Source organism: Gadus morhua, chromosome 6, assembly GCF_902167405.1.
Source record: "Gadus morhua chromosome 6, gadMor3.0, whole genome shotgun sequence".
In the NCBI taxonomy this organism is placed as follows: Eukaryota; Metazoa; Chordata; class Actinopteri; order Gadiformes; family Gadidae; genus Gadus; species Gadus morhua.
Genome location: NC_044053.1, coordinates 21,342,480 through 21,360,612, shown reverse-complemented (window position 1 = coordinate 21,360,612; position 18,133 = coordinate 21,342,480). Strand labels below are relative to the sequence as shown.

General features: G+C 50.7%; 1 protein-coding gene across 14 annotated transcripts in view; it reads right to left on the bottom strand.

The window, feature by feature from the left end:
* ncor2 (nuclear receptor corepressor 2) overlaps positions 1-18,133 on the bottom strand; it is a 112,070-nt gene that overhangs the window by 29,772 nt on the left and 64,165 nt on the right. For 8 of the 14 annotated variants that reach the window (XM_030357788.1, XM_030357787.1, XM_030357790.1 and 5 more), the window contains exons 11-20: positions 17,286-17,376; positions 16,230-16,408; positions 15,191-15,245; positions 15,018-15,116; positions 13,228-13,373; positions 11,101-11,261; positions 9,765-9,827; positions 3,102-3,244; positions 2,832-2,982; positions 1,352-1,799 (exon numbers count right to left, since the gene is read on the bottom strand). In XM_030357788.1, coding sequence (XP_030213648.1) covers positions 1,352-1,799; positions 2,832-2,982; positions 3,102-3,244; positions 9,765-9,827; positions 11,101-11,261; positions 13,228-13,373; positions 15,018-15,116; positions 15,191-15,245; positions 16,230-16,408; positions 17,286-17,376 — 1,536 coding nt within the window. The remainder of the gene's footprint in view (positions 1-1,351; positions 1,800-2,831; positions 2,983-3,101; positions 3,245-9,764; positions 9,828-11,100; positions 11,262-13,227; positions 13,374-15,017; positions 15,117-15,190; positions 15,246-16,229; positions 16,409-17,285; positions 17,377-18,133) is intronic. The other 6 variants (XM_030357792.1, XM_030357802.1, XM_030357800.1 and 3 more) reach the window with 3 other exon arrangements.

The window sequence follows — 18,133 nt, the reverse complement described above, 5'->3', positions numbered from 1 at the left end:
CATATAATTTCATTATCTGCTGTTTTTAATGTTCGTTTACATTATTAATCATATTCTGACCGGAAAATAGAATGTTGGTTTTCATTTGGCATATTTCTGAATCTCGCCCTTTTTAAACAAGCTAGGAGTAGGTTTTTAATAATGATCGATATCATTTGAATTTGCATGGCTCTTTACAGCCAATGTATGCAAACAACATGAGATGGTAGAGATCCTGATGTACAATCAACGAACAGACTGGCCACCTGCTCGGCTTGTTACTTAACTACTTACAGTGTGCAAATCAGAGAAGCCACAGTACATAACCACAATCACTCATACCTACGACGGAAGCATACATGCAGCGCACACATTACACAAGCACACACCACAAACACTAGCAGACTAAAGTACACGAAACGGAGCATCTGGCTGAAAATAAATCCTTGAGGACCCCTCAAAATGCATCTTGCATAGTTTATTGAATGAATGGGTTCAGATAGTATCTCCCTGCTAGTCGACGTCTTCTAAGCCAGGCAAGAATCCTGCATTATGAAACACAAAGAGAGCCAAGGTTTCTGATTTTGTTTCCACACACACACACACACACACACACACACACACACACACACACACACACACACACACACACACACACACACACACACACACACACACACACACACACAGAGGAAGAGGGTCCTTTTTAAAGGCTTAATAAGTGTTCCTCTCTGTGATTCACACATGTCACTCTGACTGTGAATGTTGTTCTTTTTTCTCCGCACTTGGCTGTGGCTTGTTCGAATCGTGAATTGTGAAAATAAAAGCTTTCCATTCATAGTAGTAATGATTAGAATTACACACAAACACACATACATACACACACACACACACACACTTTGTTTGCTTTGGCTCAGAGAGCAACCTTTCCTTCGGCTCTGCCAGAACATGCAGTCTGCTGTCATGGAAAAAATTGAACAAATAGTGCACAAACACAGGACTAATCACAACCCCCCCCACCTTGTGCTCTGACACACACTTCCAGCATCTCCACAGGCTTACAGGAATATCCACACGCACAGAGAGTGCTGATAAAGTGGCAGAGAGCAACTCATGCGCACACATGCACAAGTGCCTGGTGGCCTCAGGCCCCCCCCTACACTACCCGGTAGCTTAGCAACAGACATGGTAAAAGTCTGGCCGCGGCACACTTTGCAGGGACAACATGAGTCGGGAGCTAGCCCACCCCCGACCATGCTACTGATCACACCAGCGACGACGCCAGGTAGGGCAAACCAGTGTTTCCACGCCAAAATAACAAAAACAACCACAAGAGAGTATCATGGGACACGACCGAGGGTGCGACCGCTACCTGTTCTTCTCGCCGTTGTCGCTCTCCTCCACCTCGTCGGCGCTGCAGGTGGCGCTGGAGTCACTGTCGCCGTGGGAACCCTGCTTCACGCCGTGCTCCCTCTTGGAGGTCTTGGCTGAGCTCTTTGTCTCCTCCCCAACGAGGGCCCGCTTGGTGTCTGTTGAGTCGCTCGCTGCCGCCACCGGCGCCTGCATCGGCTGCATCTGCTGCTCCTTGCCGGGCTCCCCGGCCTCGGTCTTCACCTCCTGTTTGATGGTGGCCTTGTCCGGGTCCCCCGGGGCGGGGGGCTTCTCCTCGACGGAGCCCTGGTCCGAGCCCGACGCAGCGTCCTTCTCCCCGTTGCTGCCGGCGGAGCCCTTGGCGCCGCCCTCCCCGTCCTTGGGCTTGCTGTCCTCCGAGGAGCGAGGGGACGGCAGGCTCTCTGTGTCCGAGCTGTTGTTGGCGCCCCCTGGAGGGCGGGAGGGAGGGAGAGAGGTAGCGATCAGATCACATTAGGCCCGGCCCGACACATCATCTCAAGCAGCGGTAAGCAATGGTTTTCCTGACAAATATTTGAATAGTCAGTGGAAAAACTGAGCAATAAATAGAAAAGTTAATTCATATTGCAAGTCTTCCGCTGCCCTAATCTGGAGCCCGCAGAGAATCATCCCTGCTGCAACGTCTCCCAATTATCACCAGTGTAATTTTAATGATGCAAAAAGCCCTACTAAAGCATCATGGACTGATGCGTTGATGCCAGTGGCTTTCCACTCCACTCATCGGTCAGAGTCTGACTCGGTTACAACAGAATTTCAATGTAACTGAAGAGTTTTCAAAGGCACACGGCTTCCATAGTATGAGGGAAGGCCTACTTCCAATTATCATAAAGCAAATAGGTGGGTTGAACATTGGGCTAACTTTGGATGATATTGTACAGGCGCAATTTTGGCGGATGGATCCCAATAAAAGAAAATAACATGTTCTTTTTATCAATAGGAAAGCCTATTGCTCTCACATATTTTATCCCTGGGATAACGGTCCGATATTCAGACAAAATTGAACCGAACCTTCAAGCAGCAGTTCACAAATATCCATATGAATCTTTTCTTTAATATTTGTAAATACATAAAAAATGTCACCAACAAAACCGAAGCATTTGGATCCTGAATTGAGATTTGAATACCTACCTAAGAAACATGTGAACGTTTGAATATTCCTGCTCAGCGCTGTGAGGAGCGCAGGCGGAGGGGAGTAGACTGAGCCTTGTTTTGAGGGCCAAATGTGGTTTCACCAGACAATAACGTCAGAGCTCCAACCCGATACAGCGGGCTGTTTGAGCGCACCTGAGGGCGTCGGGCTGCATTGTGGCGGCTGGGACACTATACCAACAGGACCCAGGGCCGAGGGGCTCTTATGGGTCTATTGTGCGGGCCGTGTCAGAACATGAGTCTCCCAGACCCTGAACCATTCAGAGCTACACAAAAAACGTTTTCAGACGTACTGAAACTCCTACCTTCTCCGTCCTCGGCCGCCTCCTCCTCGTTGCCGCTGGCGCCCGAGACCTCCATCTCCTCCTCCTCGGCGGTGGAGGGGGCGCTGGCCTCCTCGCTCTGCGTGGCTTTGCCCTTGCGCCGGGCCTTACGCTCCTTCTCCTGGGTCAAAACCAACAGCCACTAAAACATCGCGGCACCCCGGCACTCACGTTCGCCCGGCAACCAAAAAGAAACATCTCGATTTCTTGAGAAACATCCACGGCGGCTGCCGACCTTACCGATTTCATTTTATGCTGCTGCAGAATCTCGTCCAGTTTCTGCCTCTTCTTGTAGTTGAAGTAGAAGTTCTTGCATTGGGACACTGTCTTGGATCCCACCATCTTGGCGATGGCGGACCAATTCCTACCATACTGGAGGAGGCCTGGAATTAAACAGATGGCGAAGGCGGGCGGATTAAGACGAGCGGACGCGGACATGCGTGACGCAGTTTCCATCGAGGCGCTTCCCTTCGGCCGAGACGCTCGGGGAAGGGCTCAAGGACGAACACAGCGGACAGCTCAGCTTGCACAACGCCATGGAAAAAAAATTCAGAGGGAGAGGGAGAGGGAGACCGCTATCTAAATACATCAGCAACCATCACCATCTGTCTCTGAAACAGCTGTAGAGCGAACTGGGAGCCCGGCCGCTTTGTTGACATCACGGTGGACACCCGAGTCCAACAAAGTCTCATTCTCACAGCGCAAGATGTGCTTTTCGAGCTCAGAGAGAGCAAGCCCAAGATGGAGAGATAGAGAGAAGGAGAAGGGGGGGGGGGGGAGCTGAAGAGGAGAAGGAGGGAAGAACACGAGCACTCAACCGTCATCCGGATTCATGCCCCGACTCTTCAATGCGCCTGACAACATATGTCACCGACTTTGTGATGTGGACGTGACCCACTTCCAGGAGGCCTGGTCCTGCAGCCAGCCAACCGGATCACCTTTCCTTACACAAGACCGTGGGGGGGAGACGGTTCAGCCTGATCCACGGCGAATCGACACCGGCACGCTAAAGCCAGACCGCGGGCTTAAGAGTAAGCGTGAGGGAGGGAGAGCCCAGAGAGAGAGCCCAGTTACAGAGAGAGAGAGCCCAGAGAGCCCAGTTACAGAGACAGAGAGCCCAGAGAGAGAGCCCAGAAAGTGAGAGATGGAGAGTGCAAGAGTGAGGGAGAACGATAGAGAGGGTAAGAGTGAGGGAGAACGAAAGAGAGTTAGAGTGAGTGACAACGAGAGAGTAAGAGTGAGTAAGGGAGAACGAGAGAGTAAGAATGAGGGAGAACGAGAGAGAGTAAAAGTGAGGAAGAACGAGAGAGATTAAGAGTGAGGGAGAACGAGAGAGATTAAGAGTGAGGGAGAACGAGAGCGGGGTAAGAGTGAGGGAGAACGAGAGAAAGCGACTGGCTGTTATCTGTAGGCAGAGCTCCGCGTCCCCCTTGGCCAACCTTGGGACATGGGACCGGAGGCCCCCAGTCAACCTGCTGCCTTTCCAGAGGGGAAAAACAAAAGCACTGGCGTTGAAAGCCGTGTCGTCTATCTCCAGCGGCTCGGAGAGCGCTCGCTCTCTCGGGGCGAACGCTCGCTCTCTCTGGGCGAACGCTCGCTCTCTCGGGGGAACGCTCGCTCTCTCGGGGAGAACGCTCGCTCTCTCGGGGCGAACGCTCGCTCTCTCGGAGCGAACGCTCTCTCTCTCGGGGGGGAAAGCTCGCGCTCTCGGGGAGAACGCTGGAGGGGGGTGCAGAACGGGATTCAGAGATTTATCGCCGTCTGAGATGGTTCAGTTTCCACGGTTATAAATCATAAACCCTGAATGCACTTCTTCAGCGTATCGACTGGCTCAGCGGGATGTATATAAACTCCTCGTTCAAGCGACTGGTGCAGGGTTCAACCCTGCGCATTGCTAGCATGATAATTCTGTCCAGTTCATGGCTTGGAGGCGGGGTGGGGTTAAACCTCTGGGGTTAAACCCAACATGACACCCACCCCAAGGAGGGTCGGGCAAACTCTGTTGAGTAGGGGGCCTCCCCCATAACAATAACAGCCATCCAGGAACAAAAAGAAAGTAGGGGGGGACCTCGTTGCTTATGTAGGGAGAGCTTCCACGAGCCGTCATGTCCAGGAGGTGTCAGTGTCAGCTAGCAGAGCGGGGAGCTAACGTAGCACCGAGCTGGCGATGGGCAAACGGGGGTAATCTTCTGAAGACTGAGCCGTCTGATTCCTAGCGTCAAAACGCCGCCTCGGTGTTAAACTGGAAATGGAATATTTCAACTGAAAAATTCATGGCTGCCAGAAGGTGAGGCGGCGCAGCACAGCTTGCAGTGGGAGAGAAGTAAGAGAGAAACGAGAAAGAAGGAAAAGGAAGAAAAGACGTGACTCATTCAAAAGAATAGGGACACGTGATAGACACCTATTAACCTTTTACAGCCGTCTCCCTCCCGCGGAGGGGCAGATACTCTCTCACATGCTACAACACACACACACACACACACACACACACACACACACACACACACACACACACACACACACACACACGTACATTTGCAAGCAGGCATCAACTTCAAAAGCAACGAGCAAGGCAGACGTTTCATGTAGGGTCAAAGGTTGTTTCCTGCAAGTTGTAGCTATACAGTCCATTCAGGTTGCAGCAGATAACAAGAAAAGCAGCTCCGACCTCTGAGCTCTAATCCTCCAATCACAGCATTGAAGCTATCCCGGTGCAGCTGGTGTCCCCACCCCCCCTCCCCAAACACCCAATAGGAAGACACTTTCCCCACTAAGCTCCCCCCACCGGCTGGCCAATCAGATCCCCCCCCCCCCCCCCCCTCCACGGTGGCACTACATGCCTGTCGATGCAGATGTCCGCCTCAGCTCCCCCCGCGGAGCGCCCCCTCTCTCCCTATCCTCTGGGGGCGGCGAGGGGGGTAACGACGGCAGGAAGTGTCTCCGGGCCGGGCCTCTGGGTCCGGGGGCCGAGGTGAAGAAAAGGGAAGAGCTGCGTGCGGCCTGGTCGCCCCCGCCTTCCTGCCGCCGCCGTGGATCCCTGCGCCGGTGTCGGGTTGTCTCGCTCAGACCGGCACATGCTCCTAGTCCCTTTAGTCTCCGCCCCCTGGTGTGCCTCTGATCTCCTCTGAGCCCGCTTACTTCCTCCCGACGGGAGCGTCCCGTCCGCAGCGTGGTCCGGGATATCCCTGAAGGCACTGGTGCGCTCGTGCTCGGCAGAGTCTCTCCCCAATGGCGGTTTGTCTGTGAAGACTTCCACAGGAAAGTGGGACTGTGCTGGGGCGGTGCTACGTGCTCTGCCTCCCTCTCCCTCTCTCTCTCCCTCCCTCTCCCTCTCTCGCCTCATCTGATCTCTAGTCTTTTTTTTCCCTTGCTTCCTCGCTCGCCCGCTCACTCCTTCCCTCCCTTTCTCTCGCTCCGTCCCTCCCCCTACCTTACTCTGCCAGCAGGCAAAACTGCGTGCACACACCCACATAAAAACAAAACACACACGCGCTAACACACACACACACACACACGCAAATGCACGAGTCGGTATACACTCAACCGCCTCCCTCTATGTCTCTTCTGCTGAAACTCTGGCACACACACACACACACACACACACACAAACACACACACACACAAACACAGTCTGAGGGTAAACACGAGAGAGCGAGTAAGTGACCGAGCGCTGGAGAGAGTTGCAAAGGGAGAGAAAGAGATGGAGTGTGTGTCAGTGAAAGAGGGCTGGGGTGGAGGACGGAGAGAGAGAGCACACAAACAAGAGTGTGGTAAAGAGAGCAACAGAGCGAGGGAGTGAGATAAGCAGAGTGGCTGGGCCACATAGACAAAGAGTGAGAGGGAGAGAGAGAGAGTGAAGGAGGGAGCGTGAGAGGGTTGATGTTGATACCATGAGAAAGCATAAAGGCTTTCACATTTTTCCTGACTGACCTGCTTTTCATTTTGAATGTGACCTCTCTCCAATCTGTAACAACACAGAGTGAGGGCGAGAGCGAGAGAGCGAGGGAGAGACAGAGAGGAGGGGCGGAGGGGAGTGACGCTTGCCAAATCTTCCAGAGCGCCTGCCAATCTGGAGCCTGGCCATCTCCAAACCAAGAGAAGAACCAAGGGAGAGCGGAGAGACGGAGGGGAGCAGGAATTGGAGGGAAAGACAGAAAGCACACAAAATACAAACCAATGAAAAACAAGAGGAGGAAAGGAAGAAGGAGAAAAGGGGAGACAACAGGATGGGGTGGATATTGGGCGATTAGAATGTGGAGGAACAGAGAGAGGGAGAGAGAGAGAGAGGCTGAGCTGGTGTTCGCTACCTGCTGCTCCTTTAAATGGGCTCTTCCAGTTGAGCTGGCAGACTGGGAGGAATGGGGAGGAATGGGGAGGGACGGGCTGGGGGTTTTAGTATCCAGCTGCCTCCCCGCAACCAAGCAAAGCTTGCCAGATTAGTGCGCTTACATAAACGCCATCCAAGGGGAACGCGCGCACGCACGCGCACACACACACACACACACACACACACACACACACACACACACAAATAAGCAGATGCATACACACACACACTAATTTCTGAATGCTAATCAATCCTGCACCCACAGCCCTGTTAGATCACCCCCCCCCCCCCCCCACCTCTCTCTCCCACACAGGCATGCCAGGCACAGGAGAGACACAGGCTTTCAAACGCTTGGCCATCCTTCTATTGCGATGCCAGGGTTTACAGGAGAAAGAGAGTGGACCCTCCTCCGTCCATGGGGTGCCACCTGAGGCCAGTCCCCTGAGGCCAGCCCCCCCCCGGGCCAGGACGCAGGACCCCTCCATGGCACTGGCCACACCACTACCGCGTCTGTCAAACCACGTCGACTGGCACAATCCCGGAGGGTCGGACAGGCAGCCAGTCTACCTCGGAAGAGGGGGAATCCTCCTTGGCAGGTCTGTCACCATGGTTACACAGCGAGCAGTGAGCTGCTGCTGAGGCAGAGTGTGGTTACATAAGGAGTGTAACGCCGAAGCGCCCCCCCCCCCCCCCCCCCCCCCCCCGTCTCCGCGCTCTGGGCTGCCAGGCTGATCCCCTGGGATGGAGCGCCCTCGCTAATCCCACCGCCGGAGAATGGAATTGAACACATTAACCAGGATTACTACGTAAGACCCTGTAGTCACCATCGCCAACCACTAGACTGCGGAGCCGCCACCTACCCCCCCCCACCCACACAATGACAGTGCTCCTCCGGTTTCAGTATCTGATGCACACTGATAGGCTGGCGGGAGGGTCCCCTGCTGCCCTGGACCACAATAGAGTCAGGCTGAACAAGTCAAACCAGAGTCTAGATTAAAATGCTAGATTAGAATAAGGGGCCAATCAAGAAACGATTGTTAATCACTGTTAAAACTTGAATGTAAACTGGGCATTTTCTCCAAAGTGCATTGCAAAGGCAATCTGTAAATACAATATACTCAAAATAACAATTAAACAACAAGATTATTAAAAAAAAAAAAAAAAGAAAAGACTGCTAGCACAAGCAGATCTTTCCCTTGCTCTACCAACCACGGAGAGATGGAGGAAACAACCTTAACCGATAAAATGGAATTAACAACCACAGACCGCAAACACCAACAGCACCTACCAATTATAGAGTGCCTCCAACAACCCTGTAACTGAAGCAATCCTTGAAATAAGCACAATAGTTCAAACTCACTACGACTTGAGTACAAGAGATTACCAGATAATCCCCTGCTTGGCGGCAGCTGGGGGCGGGTAGTAAACCCTGGAAATGACCCACAGGTCAAGGTCACTCAAGTCAGAGGCAGCAATTGAGACAAACACGCAAACAAGACAACCAGAGATAGACGATAGGCTGATCCTTCCGTAAGAGACGGCCAACAGCCAGGGTTTATGACTCCCCGGGTTTGATAACAGAACTTTTTCCATCTTTCTTTTTACAACCTCCTTGATATTTAACAGTGCTGGAGTCTTTGGGCTGTTCTGCCAGTGGCGAGGAAACACAGCTCCTCAGGGAGACTGAGTATAAGAGAGACAGAGAGCCTGAAAGGTATAGTGAGCCTGAGAGAGACAGAGAGTTAGGGAGAGAGATAGAGAGTGTTAGAGAGTTAGGGAGAGAGATAGAGAGCGTTAGAGTTAGGGAGAGAGAATGAGTTAGGGAGAGAGACAATGAGTTAGGGAGAGACAGTAAGAGAGAGAGACAATGAGTTAGGTTGAGGCAAAGAGTAAGGAAGGGAGACAGAGAGCCTGATAGAGACATAAAGTGAGGGCGATTGACAGAGAGTGAGAGCGAAGACAGTGAGTTAGGGAGAGAAACAGTGATCTAGGTAGAGACAAAATGCCTGAGACAGACAGATTCTAAGTGAGTTTGGGAGATACATAGACATGAGAGAGACAAAGAGTTAGGGTGAGAGACAATGAGTTAGAGAGAGAGGCAGTGAGTTTGGGAGAGAGACAGAGTCAGGGAAAGAGACAGAGTTAGGGTGAGGCAGAGTTAGGGAGAGAGATAGGGAGTTAGGGAAGAGACCGGGAGTTAGGGAGAGAGACCGTGAGTTATGGAGAGAGACAGAGAGCCTGAGATAGAGAGTGAGGGAGAGAGACAGAGAGAGAGCGCCTGAGCGAGGCAGAGTGCGGGAGGGAGACAGAAAGCCTGAGAGAGCGACTCAGACTCCAGACACATGTGACCCGATAACCACCACGTGCTCCAAGCACCACGTGGCGACTGCTGCGTCGCTCACAGGAAGTCCGTCCGCAGCGCTTTCAAACAAGCGCACGCAAAGTCAGCAAACCGCGGCTGTTGCCTCTGCCTTTTCTTCTTCCCCTAACTCCATGTTGAACGACTCACAATCACTCTTATCATTCCAACAGCGGCGTCGGCATCGCATTATATCAAATGCGCTTTTTTGAATTACCTTTCTTGGCGGTCTCCATCTCTTCTTCGGTCCAGCGAGAACTCTCATTCATCTCCTGATTGCCTGAAAGGGGAAAGAGAGTGAGTGAGTGCAAGAGGACAGAAGAAGGAGGAGAAGAGGGAGGTGGGGGTAAGATTGCTTGTCACATTCAGTTAAATGAGTGACAGGGAGAGAGCGAGAGAGAGGGGGCAAAAGAGGAAGGTGGTGGTCTCGGGGGGGGGGGGTAAAGAGGGGGCAGAACCTGAGCAAATGCCAGTTAAGAAGCCGATGGCAGAGAGCCAGGGGTCGGAAACCAAACTGCTAATTAATGATTATACGTGTTACAAAACAGCGTTATAAAACAAATGCAGGTCTGAGGAGGGCTGCTGGCGCTAGCTGCTGGCGCTAGCTGCTGGGGCGCTCGTGGAACCATTGCAAGCGACATCGGAAGGACACACACACACACACACACACACACACACACACACACACACACACACACACACACACACACACACACACACACACACACACACACACACACACACACACACACACACACACACACGCTGAAAGAGCGAGTCCCTTGATAGGCTGCGGTGAGACTTCAACATGCGCAATGCTGACTGGACACTTGGTGACAACAAAGAGGAGAGCAGGGGGTGTTTGTGGAAGCAAACTGTGACATCTTAAAGCAGAGCCGAAATAACATCCTGTGTTTGTCTCTTGGCCGGCGGTTACATGATTTAAGCTAACCTCATTATGCCCGTTTCCCAACAGCGATGTCGCAGCGCACGTCTCTGCTATGATTTGATAATTCTCACAGAACAGGAACTGGGTAGGAGTTGAATGTGCACGAGTGACCTAGATAAGGCTGGAGGAGCCACAGTGCACTCTTGTGGTTTGGGATAGGACTGCCAGAATGGAGTACGTGTTTGTGTGTTTCTAGCTAAATATACACATACATATATATATATATATATATACATATATATATATACACATATACATATTTATGCCCTCTTGTGGGTTGGGACAGGACTACCACATTGGAGTGTGTGGTTACTAGTTAAACACAAATATACGCACGGACACATATATACGCACACAAACACACATACATACATACATGCAGCACGTTTACTATTTGAAAGAAGGTGTACACAAGTTAGGCTGAGCGAGCCTGTGCGTGGATCAAAGGTGCATTCCAAAATCACTTATTTACCACACACTTTCCAATCTGTAAATCACCCTGCCCTCATCGAATGGTGAACACTTTGCATCGCGCCAGAGTGAGAGGCCGAACGGCCTCACAGCTCCCCCCCTACACAGGGGGGGGGGGGGGGGGGGTACTGACCCAGCTCGCTGCTGAGCGGCGGCGCCGTGCTCTCTTCCACCTCGCTGGTCATGGAGCGTGTGATGCGGCCCTTGCGGCGGCCTTGGCTGTTGGCCGTGCGCCGGCCCTTGACGGTCACGGCGGGCTCCTTGTCCTCGCCGTCCTCCCCGGAAGTGTCGTCCCTGCGGGAGTTGAAAAGCAGAGGAGAGAGGGAGGCGGTGAGCTCCACGGGGTGGACCATAGCATCAGGGAGAACAGAGCACGTTTAGGGGGCTTCCCTTTGTCATCGGAAGGTTTGTTCTTCCAGACGCTGGAGAAAAACAAAAGCCTGTTGTGTGTTGACGTTTGATGTTCTTAAAGCTACTCCACACCTTTCCTTCAAAGAGAGTCTAAAAGATGAGTTTAAAATCAAGAACTTCCAGTACGTCACGATGGCGATTTAGTGTCCAGTGATTGATGTGTAGGAAAAGGGTTTTAGATAAAGATAAAGAACGTATTTTTTCAAAATGAAGCCACATTTTTTATAAGCTGCAGGAGTGGTAAAATTGGGTCGTACGTCAAATTACCATAAAAAAGACGCTCTGTGGTATAAGCCGCATCTTATAACGCATCTTGGCCCACAATCAAAATGCTCCCATGTAGTGCTCAACGGTGGCCTGAAACCATAACCAAATAGTTGAACTAGTAGCAGTATTCTTTGGGGACCGCGTCGTGTAGCCGATCAACTGATGTTTGAGTGAGGGTCGGTGCGTGATTGGAGATAATGAAGATTCAAGCTCTAGTAAAACCTGAACTTTGACATAATTAGAAAACAAGGCATCCTTTATTTTGAAGCAATTCATTTAGACGCAGATGCTTTGAACTATCGTTCATAATCTGAGAGCACATTGTGGAAAGCTGTCTTCAGTGTTTTTTTTGTCAGTTATGAAGGGATGCCAATGTTTATATCTTTAGGAATTCATCTTTTATGCAGACCTCTAGTGTAAATGAGCATGTTGGCTTTACATCGTGACGGCATTAAGAACTTCATGTTTTATCACTCAAACTCAAATCACCGAAAACGGCGTCGGCGATTTTCTTTGAAGTCTTTGTGGTTGCAAAACCTACCTATAAGCCACTCTGGAAGGTAAGCCCAAGTGACAATTTTGGATTCGTAGAACCGGGATATAAGTCACTGCTTTACTTAAAAAAATAAAAAAGGAGATCTCAGACCAAGTAGACACACACATACACACAAAGTCCAGTGTGTGTGTGTGTGTGTGTGTGTGTGTGTGTGTGTGTGTGTGTGTGTGTGTGTTTTTGCCAGGTAATATATTCAGTGTCAGCACATGGGCCTGCCAGGAGACGAGCGAGTGAAGCTGAACCTCCTGCTCCTCCATTCATCTCCGCCCCCCCAAACCCACCCGCATCCATTAATCTTGCTGAGAGAAGCTGCTTGCACACTAAATATAGGGGAGCCAGCTGTGGCAGGGCTGACAGGCAGGAGGGGGGATGGCAGGGGGCCACAGGGGGTCCCGTGGCGGGGCCCTGAGGTGCAGGCAGCGGGGGCAGGAATGCTTCATCACCGTCACCACCTCCGTCTGATAAATAGTGTGTCCTGCAGGAGGGCTTTAAAATAACTACATTGGTGCTGGTGCTGGTATGTGGGCAGGGGTTGTCATTGATGTTTGAGGGGGCGACCGCTGCTTTAAATATTCAACACTTAATGCCGTCTTCTTCGCGCGGATGTACTCTCTGACAAGAGCAAAGTCCATCGATATAACAACTACTAAAAGTCTTTATGAGGCCTCCACTCAATGGGAATAAACAAAACCATCTGTGCAACCGCTTTCTGCTGAGCTGATCTGCATAACTTCCTCGAGCTCATTTGCTGAAGGCTGGACCTTGAACAATGTTAAAAACAACAACAACAACAACAACAAAAACAACAGAGTGTCTGAACAGCCTCGTCTCAACCCGAGTACGCCCTTGTTCCCAACTGTTCTCTAGACTTTCTCAGAAAATCGTACTGCGTACAAACCGAAAGATAGACAGCCATCGGTCTTTTGTTCTGAATCAACTACAGCAGCATTGATCTGACCGAACCTGGGGAGTGATAGTGAGAGAGAGACGCGATCTCCCTCTTTCTCGGTACGGTACAGGACTCACTTCATTCCATCTTCCTTGTCGTCTGCTTCGGCCTTCTCCTCATCCTTCTCCCCTTCCTTCTCCTTCTCCTTCTCCTCCTTGTCCTCCTGGCTGCTGCGGCTCACCTGCTGCTGCTGTTGCTGCTGCTGCTGCTGCTGCTGGCCATGCTGCGAGAGGGGCCAAGACAACAAGAAGACAACACTTCAAACATGATCCCCACGAAACCGGATACACCAGAGAGGCAGACACAGGCACACGCCACACACATAAACCTACACACACACACACACACATTAAACTACAAACACACACACACACAGACACACAAAGGGGACAAAAAGACACATCTTAGGCACACAAACACTCACAGAGGAAAGGAAGCACCGAAAAGGTGATGAGACAGATAAGGGAAGTTGGCTTGGTGTTTTAAATTGGTTCCCCAAACAGACGAGGCCTACACAGACTTTCTTAGTGCCCACATCACTTCCCCATCAACTTCCTGACTGTCTGCAACCAGATGAGTAGAAGACTGAGGCCTGGCCCTACTACCGGCAGCCAGTCCCACAGACACACAGGAAGCACTCACACCCCTAGTCCTCCTAGGGCCTGGCCATTAGCACACATTGTTTACCGTCTCCTTTAAGTCTGCAAGACGTTTGCTTTCTAGCTGTGCCATCCTCATCATACCACACTGAAGGTCAAACTCAAAGGACGCCTGACATATGGCCCCTGTGGTGACGCCATTTCAAAAAGGAAAAGGTGTTGAAGGTAGACCCAGAAAGATTGACTGAGAGAAGAAAGAGAGTGAGCAGTCTTACCATCTCTCTCCCTAATATATACGGGTACGGCCTCTCTCGCCCCTCCACTCTTTCTGGATTAATTTGCCAGAAAACCAATCAAACCCATTAGAAGGGAAGGGAAAGCCCCCCCCCCCCCCCCCCCCCCCGGCCCCTGAAGAAACTGCTGAATGCTGGGCCTTCCATCACCTTCCGCTGTGATCACACACACTTATTGCTAGCGCGCTCCGCCCATGCTGATCTAATAGCTGACCTGGTCTGATCTAAACCAAAAACATGGTGAAGTGGGAAGGAGCAGCCGGGCTGGGGCTCCTGCCTCTGTGGGCTAGGGGGGCAGGGGGATTCAGTAAGTATCCGCCTGAAGCCTATACTCGCTATGTCTACTCTCGGACAACGCCATTACGGTGAAGCGGCTAGGGATGTTCAAACGTACATTCTAATGCTCGCTCTCCCTCTGTCTGCTCTCTCCCTCCCTCTCCCTCACCCCCTCTCTCTCTGACAGTGGGGTATTGATTCCAGGGGGCGTGGCTACACATGAAGGGGGGGGGGGGATCAGGTAATGAGCCGGAAGCTGACTCCGGGAGGGATTAGCACAAACCTGTAGCCCACCAGGAGGAAAAAGGTCACAAGTTAATTAATGTGCCATTTCATTAGACACCGGCTTGCGGCTTAACAGGCCCTGAACCCTGGGGCCCCCGGGGGCCGACGCCATACGCACTACCCGGGAGCTCATTAGCCATGGAGATCCCCGCGAAAAAAAACAGACAAGACAAGAAGGAAGAAGAGGAAGAGGAAGAAGAGGAGAGTGACAAGGAGAACACATTAGCCTTGGACACAGAGCGGGGGGGTGAGGTCGGTGTGTTAGCGCACTCAGTTATCCTTTGGGAGTTTTATCGGCTTGAGCTAGCGGCGGTTAGAGAGATTGCTGGTCATTGCTCAGCATGGCGACAGGCTTCCCCCCTCGAGGAGAGCTCACAATGTCACTTTGATCTCAGCAGGCAGGCGGCTTCGTACCTGGCTTCTGCCGCGGCGCCTGTAGTTCCTGCGCACAATGTTTTTGTAGTTCTCGTTCTTCTTGGTCAGGTAGTAGAAGAGCACGCACTCGGCCACCGTCTAAAACAGGGGAACACAGCGTTGGACGGGTGTCTCACACCAGGGAGCAGCGAGACAGAGCGTGGGGAACGTACCTTTCTCTCCAGGAAGGACGCGATCAGACTGAAGTTCTTGGGGTGTTGGATGAACCTGAGGGCAGACAAGAGATGAGACACACACACACGCAAAAACTCTGATCCTTTGAACACCATTGCTTTCTGCAGTTATTAAATTAGACGAAATTGGTCTATATGCTCTTCTGAGCTTTTAATCCCTATTCCCTATTCCCTAGAAGATGCAAATTTTTGTGAGCTGTAAAGCGCATTTCCTGCGGATGTTTATGGAGGGTCCAAAAAGGGCATGGAGCAGTATGTAAAACTGCAATCTCTTAGAAATGACAGCATGAAAAATATTTTATTCACATTTAATTGTGATCAGAAGAACTCCCTTTAATTTTCATATCAACACAATGGGCTTCAATATTTTAGTAATATGCACGATACCATCTTGATCTAATCCTTTTCTGGGTATGATTGACAATGGCATATATGCTATTAATCAATAGTATTTGAATTTAAATATATTTCAAAAATAAGAATCCACATTTAAATATATATAAAATATATTATATCAAGCTTTAGTTAATGTAAAAAAATAAAGATTAAGCAGCAAGTGTAATGCTTTACAAATAAACCGTGTATAAAATGTGTCAGACTCCACACACAGCATTACTGAGCAGACATCAAATCAGGTACCACTGATCGTTTCCTTTGCAATAAGACGGCGTCTCCCAAGGACTGCGACGGCCTTGATGTCCCTGGTGTGTGGCTGTGTGCACGTGAGCAGAGTCCCTGATCCACCCCTGAATCCTTCTGGATTCATTTTGACAGCACAAACAAAGCACCTGCACTCCCTGTCCTCACTAAACAGGGAAGGCTTCAAGGCCCCCATGGCATGTCGAGCTGAATAAAAAGCAGCCATGCCCACAATGGTGGTGGGTACGACTACACATCTCCGTTGTCTAGTGGGGATCTTTGTGTCGCACCCGTTTCATCCAAAGAGTGGAGGCTCCACAACAAAAGGCAAAGGGAAAATCAAGGGGGGAGGGGGTGCTGAGGTTTTGTGTTTTCTTACTTCTCTCTGAAGGTGTCCTTCTCCTGCTCGCTCCACATGTTCATCACCTGCCGGTCCTTGTACACCTTCATGGGGTCGCCCATCAGGCCGTTCATGTTGATGAACTTGATGCGCTGCTGCTCCGCGTCGAACAGCATTGGCGGGATGACGGCAAGTTGCCGCATCTGCTTCTCCGTATTCTGACAGAGGGAAGGGACAGGAAGGGGGAGTGAGAGGGGTGTGTTTTTGGGAGACGGGGATACAGAAAGCCAGACCCGTGTGAGGCAAACCCAAACGGACACTAAATGTCTGGCCGAGGCGTGCTCCACTGCACCCGTGTCTGGTAGGAACCAGCGATGCGTTGGCCGTGTAAAGCTCTGCACATTGAAGTGTGTGAGAGGTCAGGAGACGACAGGAAATGGTTTCTGGGCTGTCGCGTAAATACAGCGGATTCAGCTCAGAAAATAAGAAATTGGTTTCTCTCTTGATTTCAACCATCACAATCATAAGATCAAAACTAAATAACAATAAATAACCGCTCCGACGTCTAATGTAAGAGAGTAAGTTGTAAGTTATACAAGATCTACTGAATTAATTCCAGACAGATCCACACAGCAGGGGTCCAGAGGCACCCAAGGGAGAACAGGGAGAGACAGTGATGTGGAGGCAAAGAGCGTCGAGCCCACTGGGAGAGGAAGGCCACAGCATCGTACGAGGAACTAACATTTCCACTCCACTGACAACCTTCAAAGTAAGAGCAAGACGTCTACACATTATTGTGTGTGTCTATATGTGTGTGCGTTCCTGTTTGCATGACTGCCACAATTTCTACACCAACCAAGGGAATCATTAGCTTGCACGCCTACTTATGTGCTTGACTAGCTGTAGAAGCGCTCTTTGTTTCATAAAAGGAGCCACTGGTTTGATGTGGTTAAAATGCTAATTCCTCCACTGAAGGGGTGGACAGTGTGATGAGTTTGTCTGCTGTGTTCTGCAGGGAGGAAAACAAGCGGGAGTCAGGAGATGAAGCGAGGCTACAGGATGGATGGGGGGGGGGGGGGGGGGGGGGGCTCTCACCTCTTGCTCCGAAATGCCGTCGATGATCTCCGAGACCTCGTGTTCGCTGCGGGCTGCGGACGATGCCAGACTGCCACGCTGCCCCACGCGGCTACGGGCGGGGAAACACACGAGACATGGGGGTTCAGGTTAACATCCAGCTGTGCGGTAGCTTAGCTTAACAACGGGTTCAAAGAGACCAACTGGTCCTACATGCAACCTTGGAATCCATTAGTACAATGTACCAGAGGAAAAGTTGGTTTCATATGTAATGGTGCTGATCCCATCCTGTTGTGAACTTGGTTTTGCGGTCGAAGCAAATGGCCAACGTGAATGGTTTAGAATACATCAACCATATTTTTAAGATTTCAGAATCAACTTTAAGTCCATCAGTCAAAGCATTATTATTTTGTCATTGACTTATAAGCAATGTTGGTAGCAACAACATGAAATAAAATAATCACCAGTGGAAAATATTTAGTCTTGTGCCTTGTAACTGGTAAACAAGCAGGCAGCCATTTGATTGGTAACCAGGCAACAGCATCAAAAGCACCTTGGCCAAGAAAAAGTCTTTGGCGTTTCGGGTGTTTAACATCGAACACAATTGTTTGCTGGTATTTTTTTCCAGTTTAATAAAAAAATTACAAATCATGGCCCTGAATTGGACTGTACACTACACATACGACGCGACTTTGCAGAAAATACACTATTTCTCGGTCGATTTTCTAGACCTCTAGCCTAAACATAAATCAGCTGAACCGATCAGGTATCTTGGTCATGGTCACCATGGACACTGTTCGCTGGTCACTGCTGTAGCCATAGTGGTAATCTACATTCATAGAAAAAAATGGCTGCCCTCCGTCATCAGT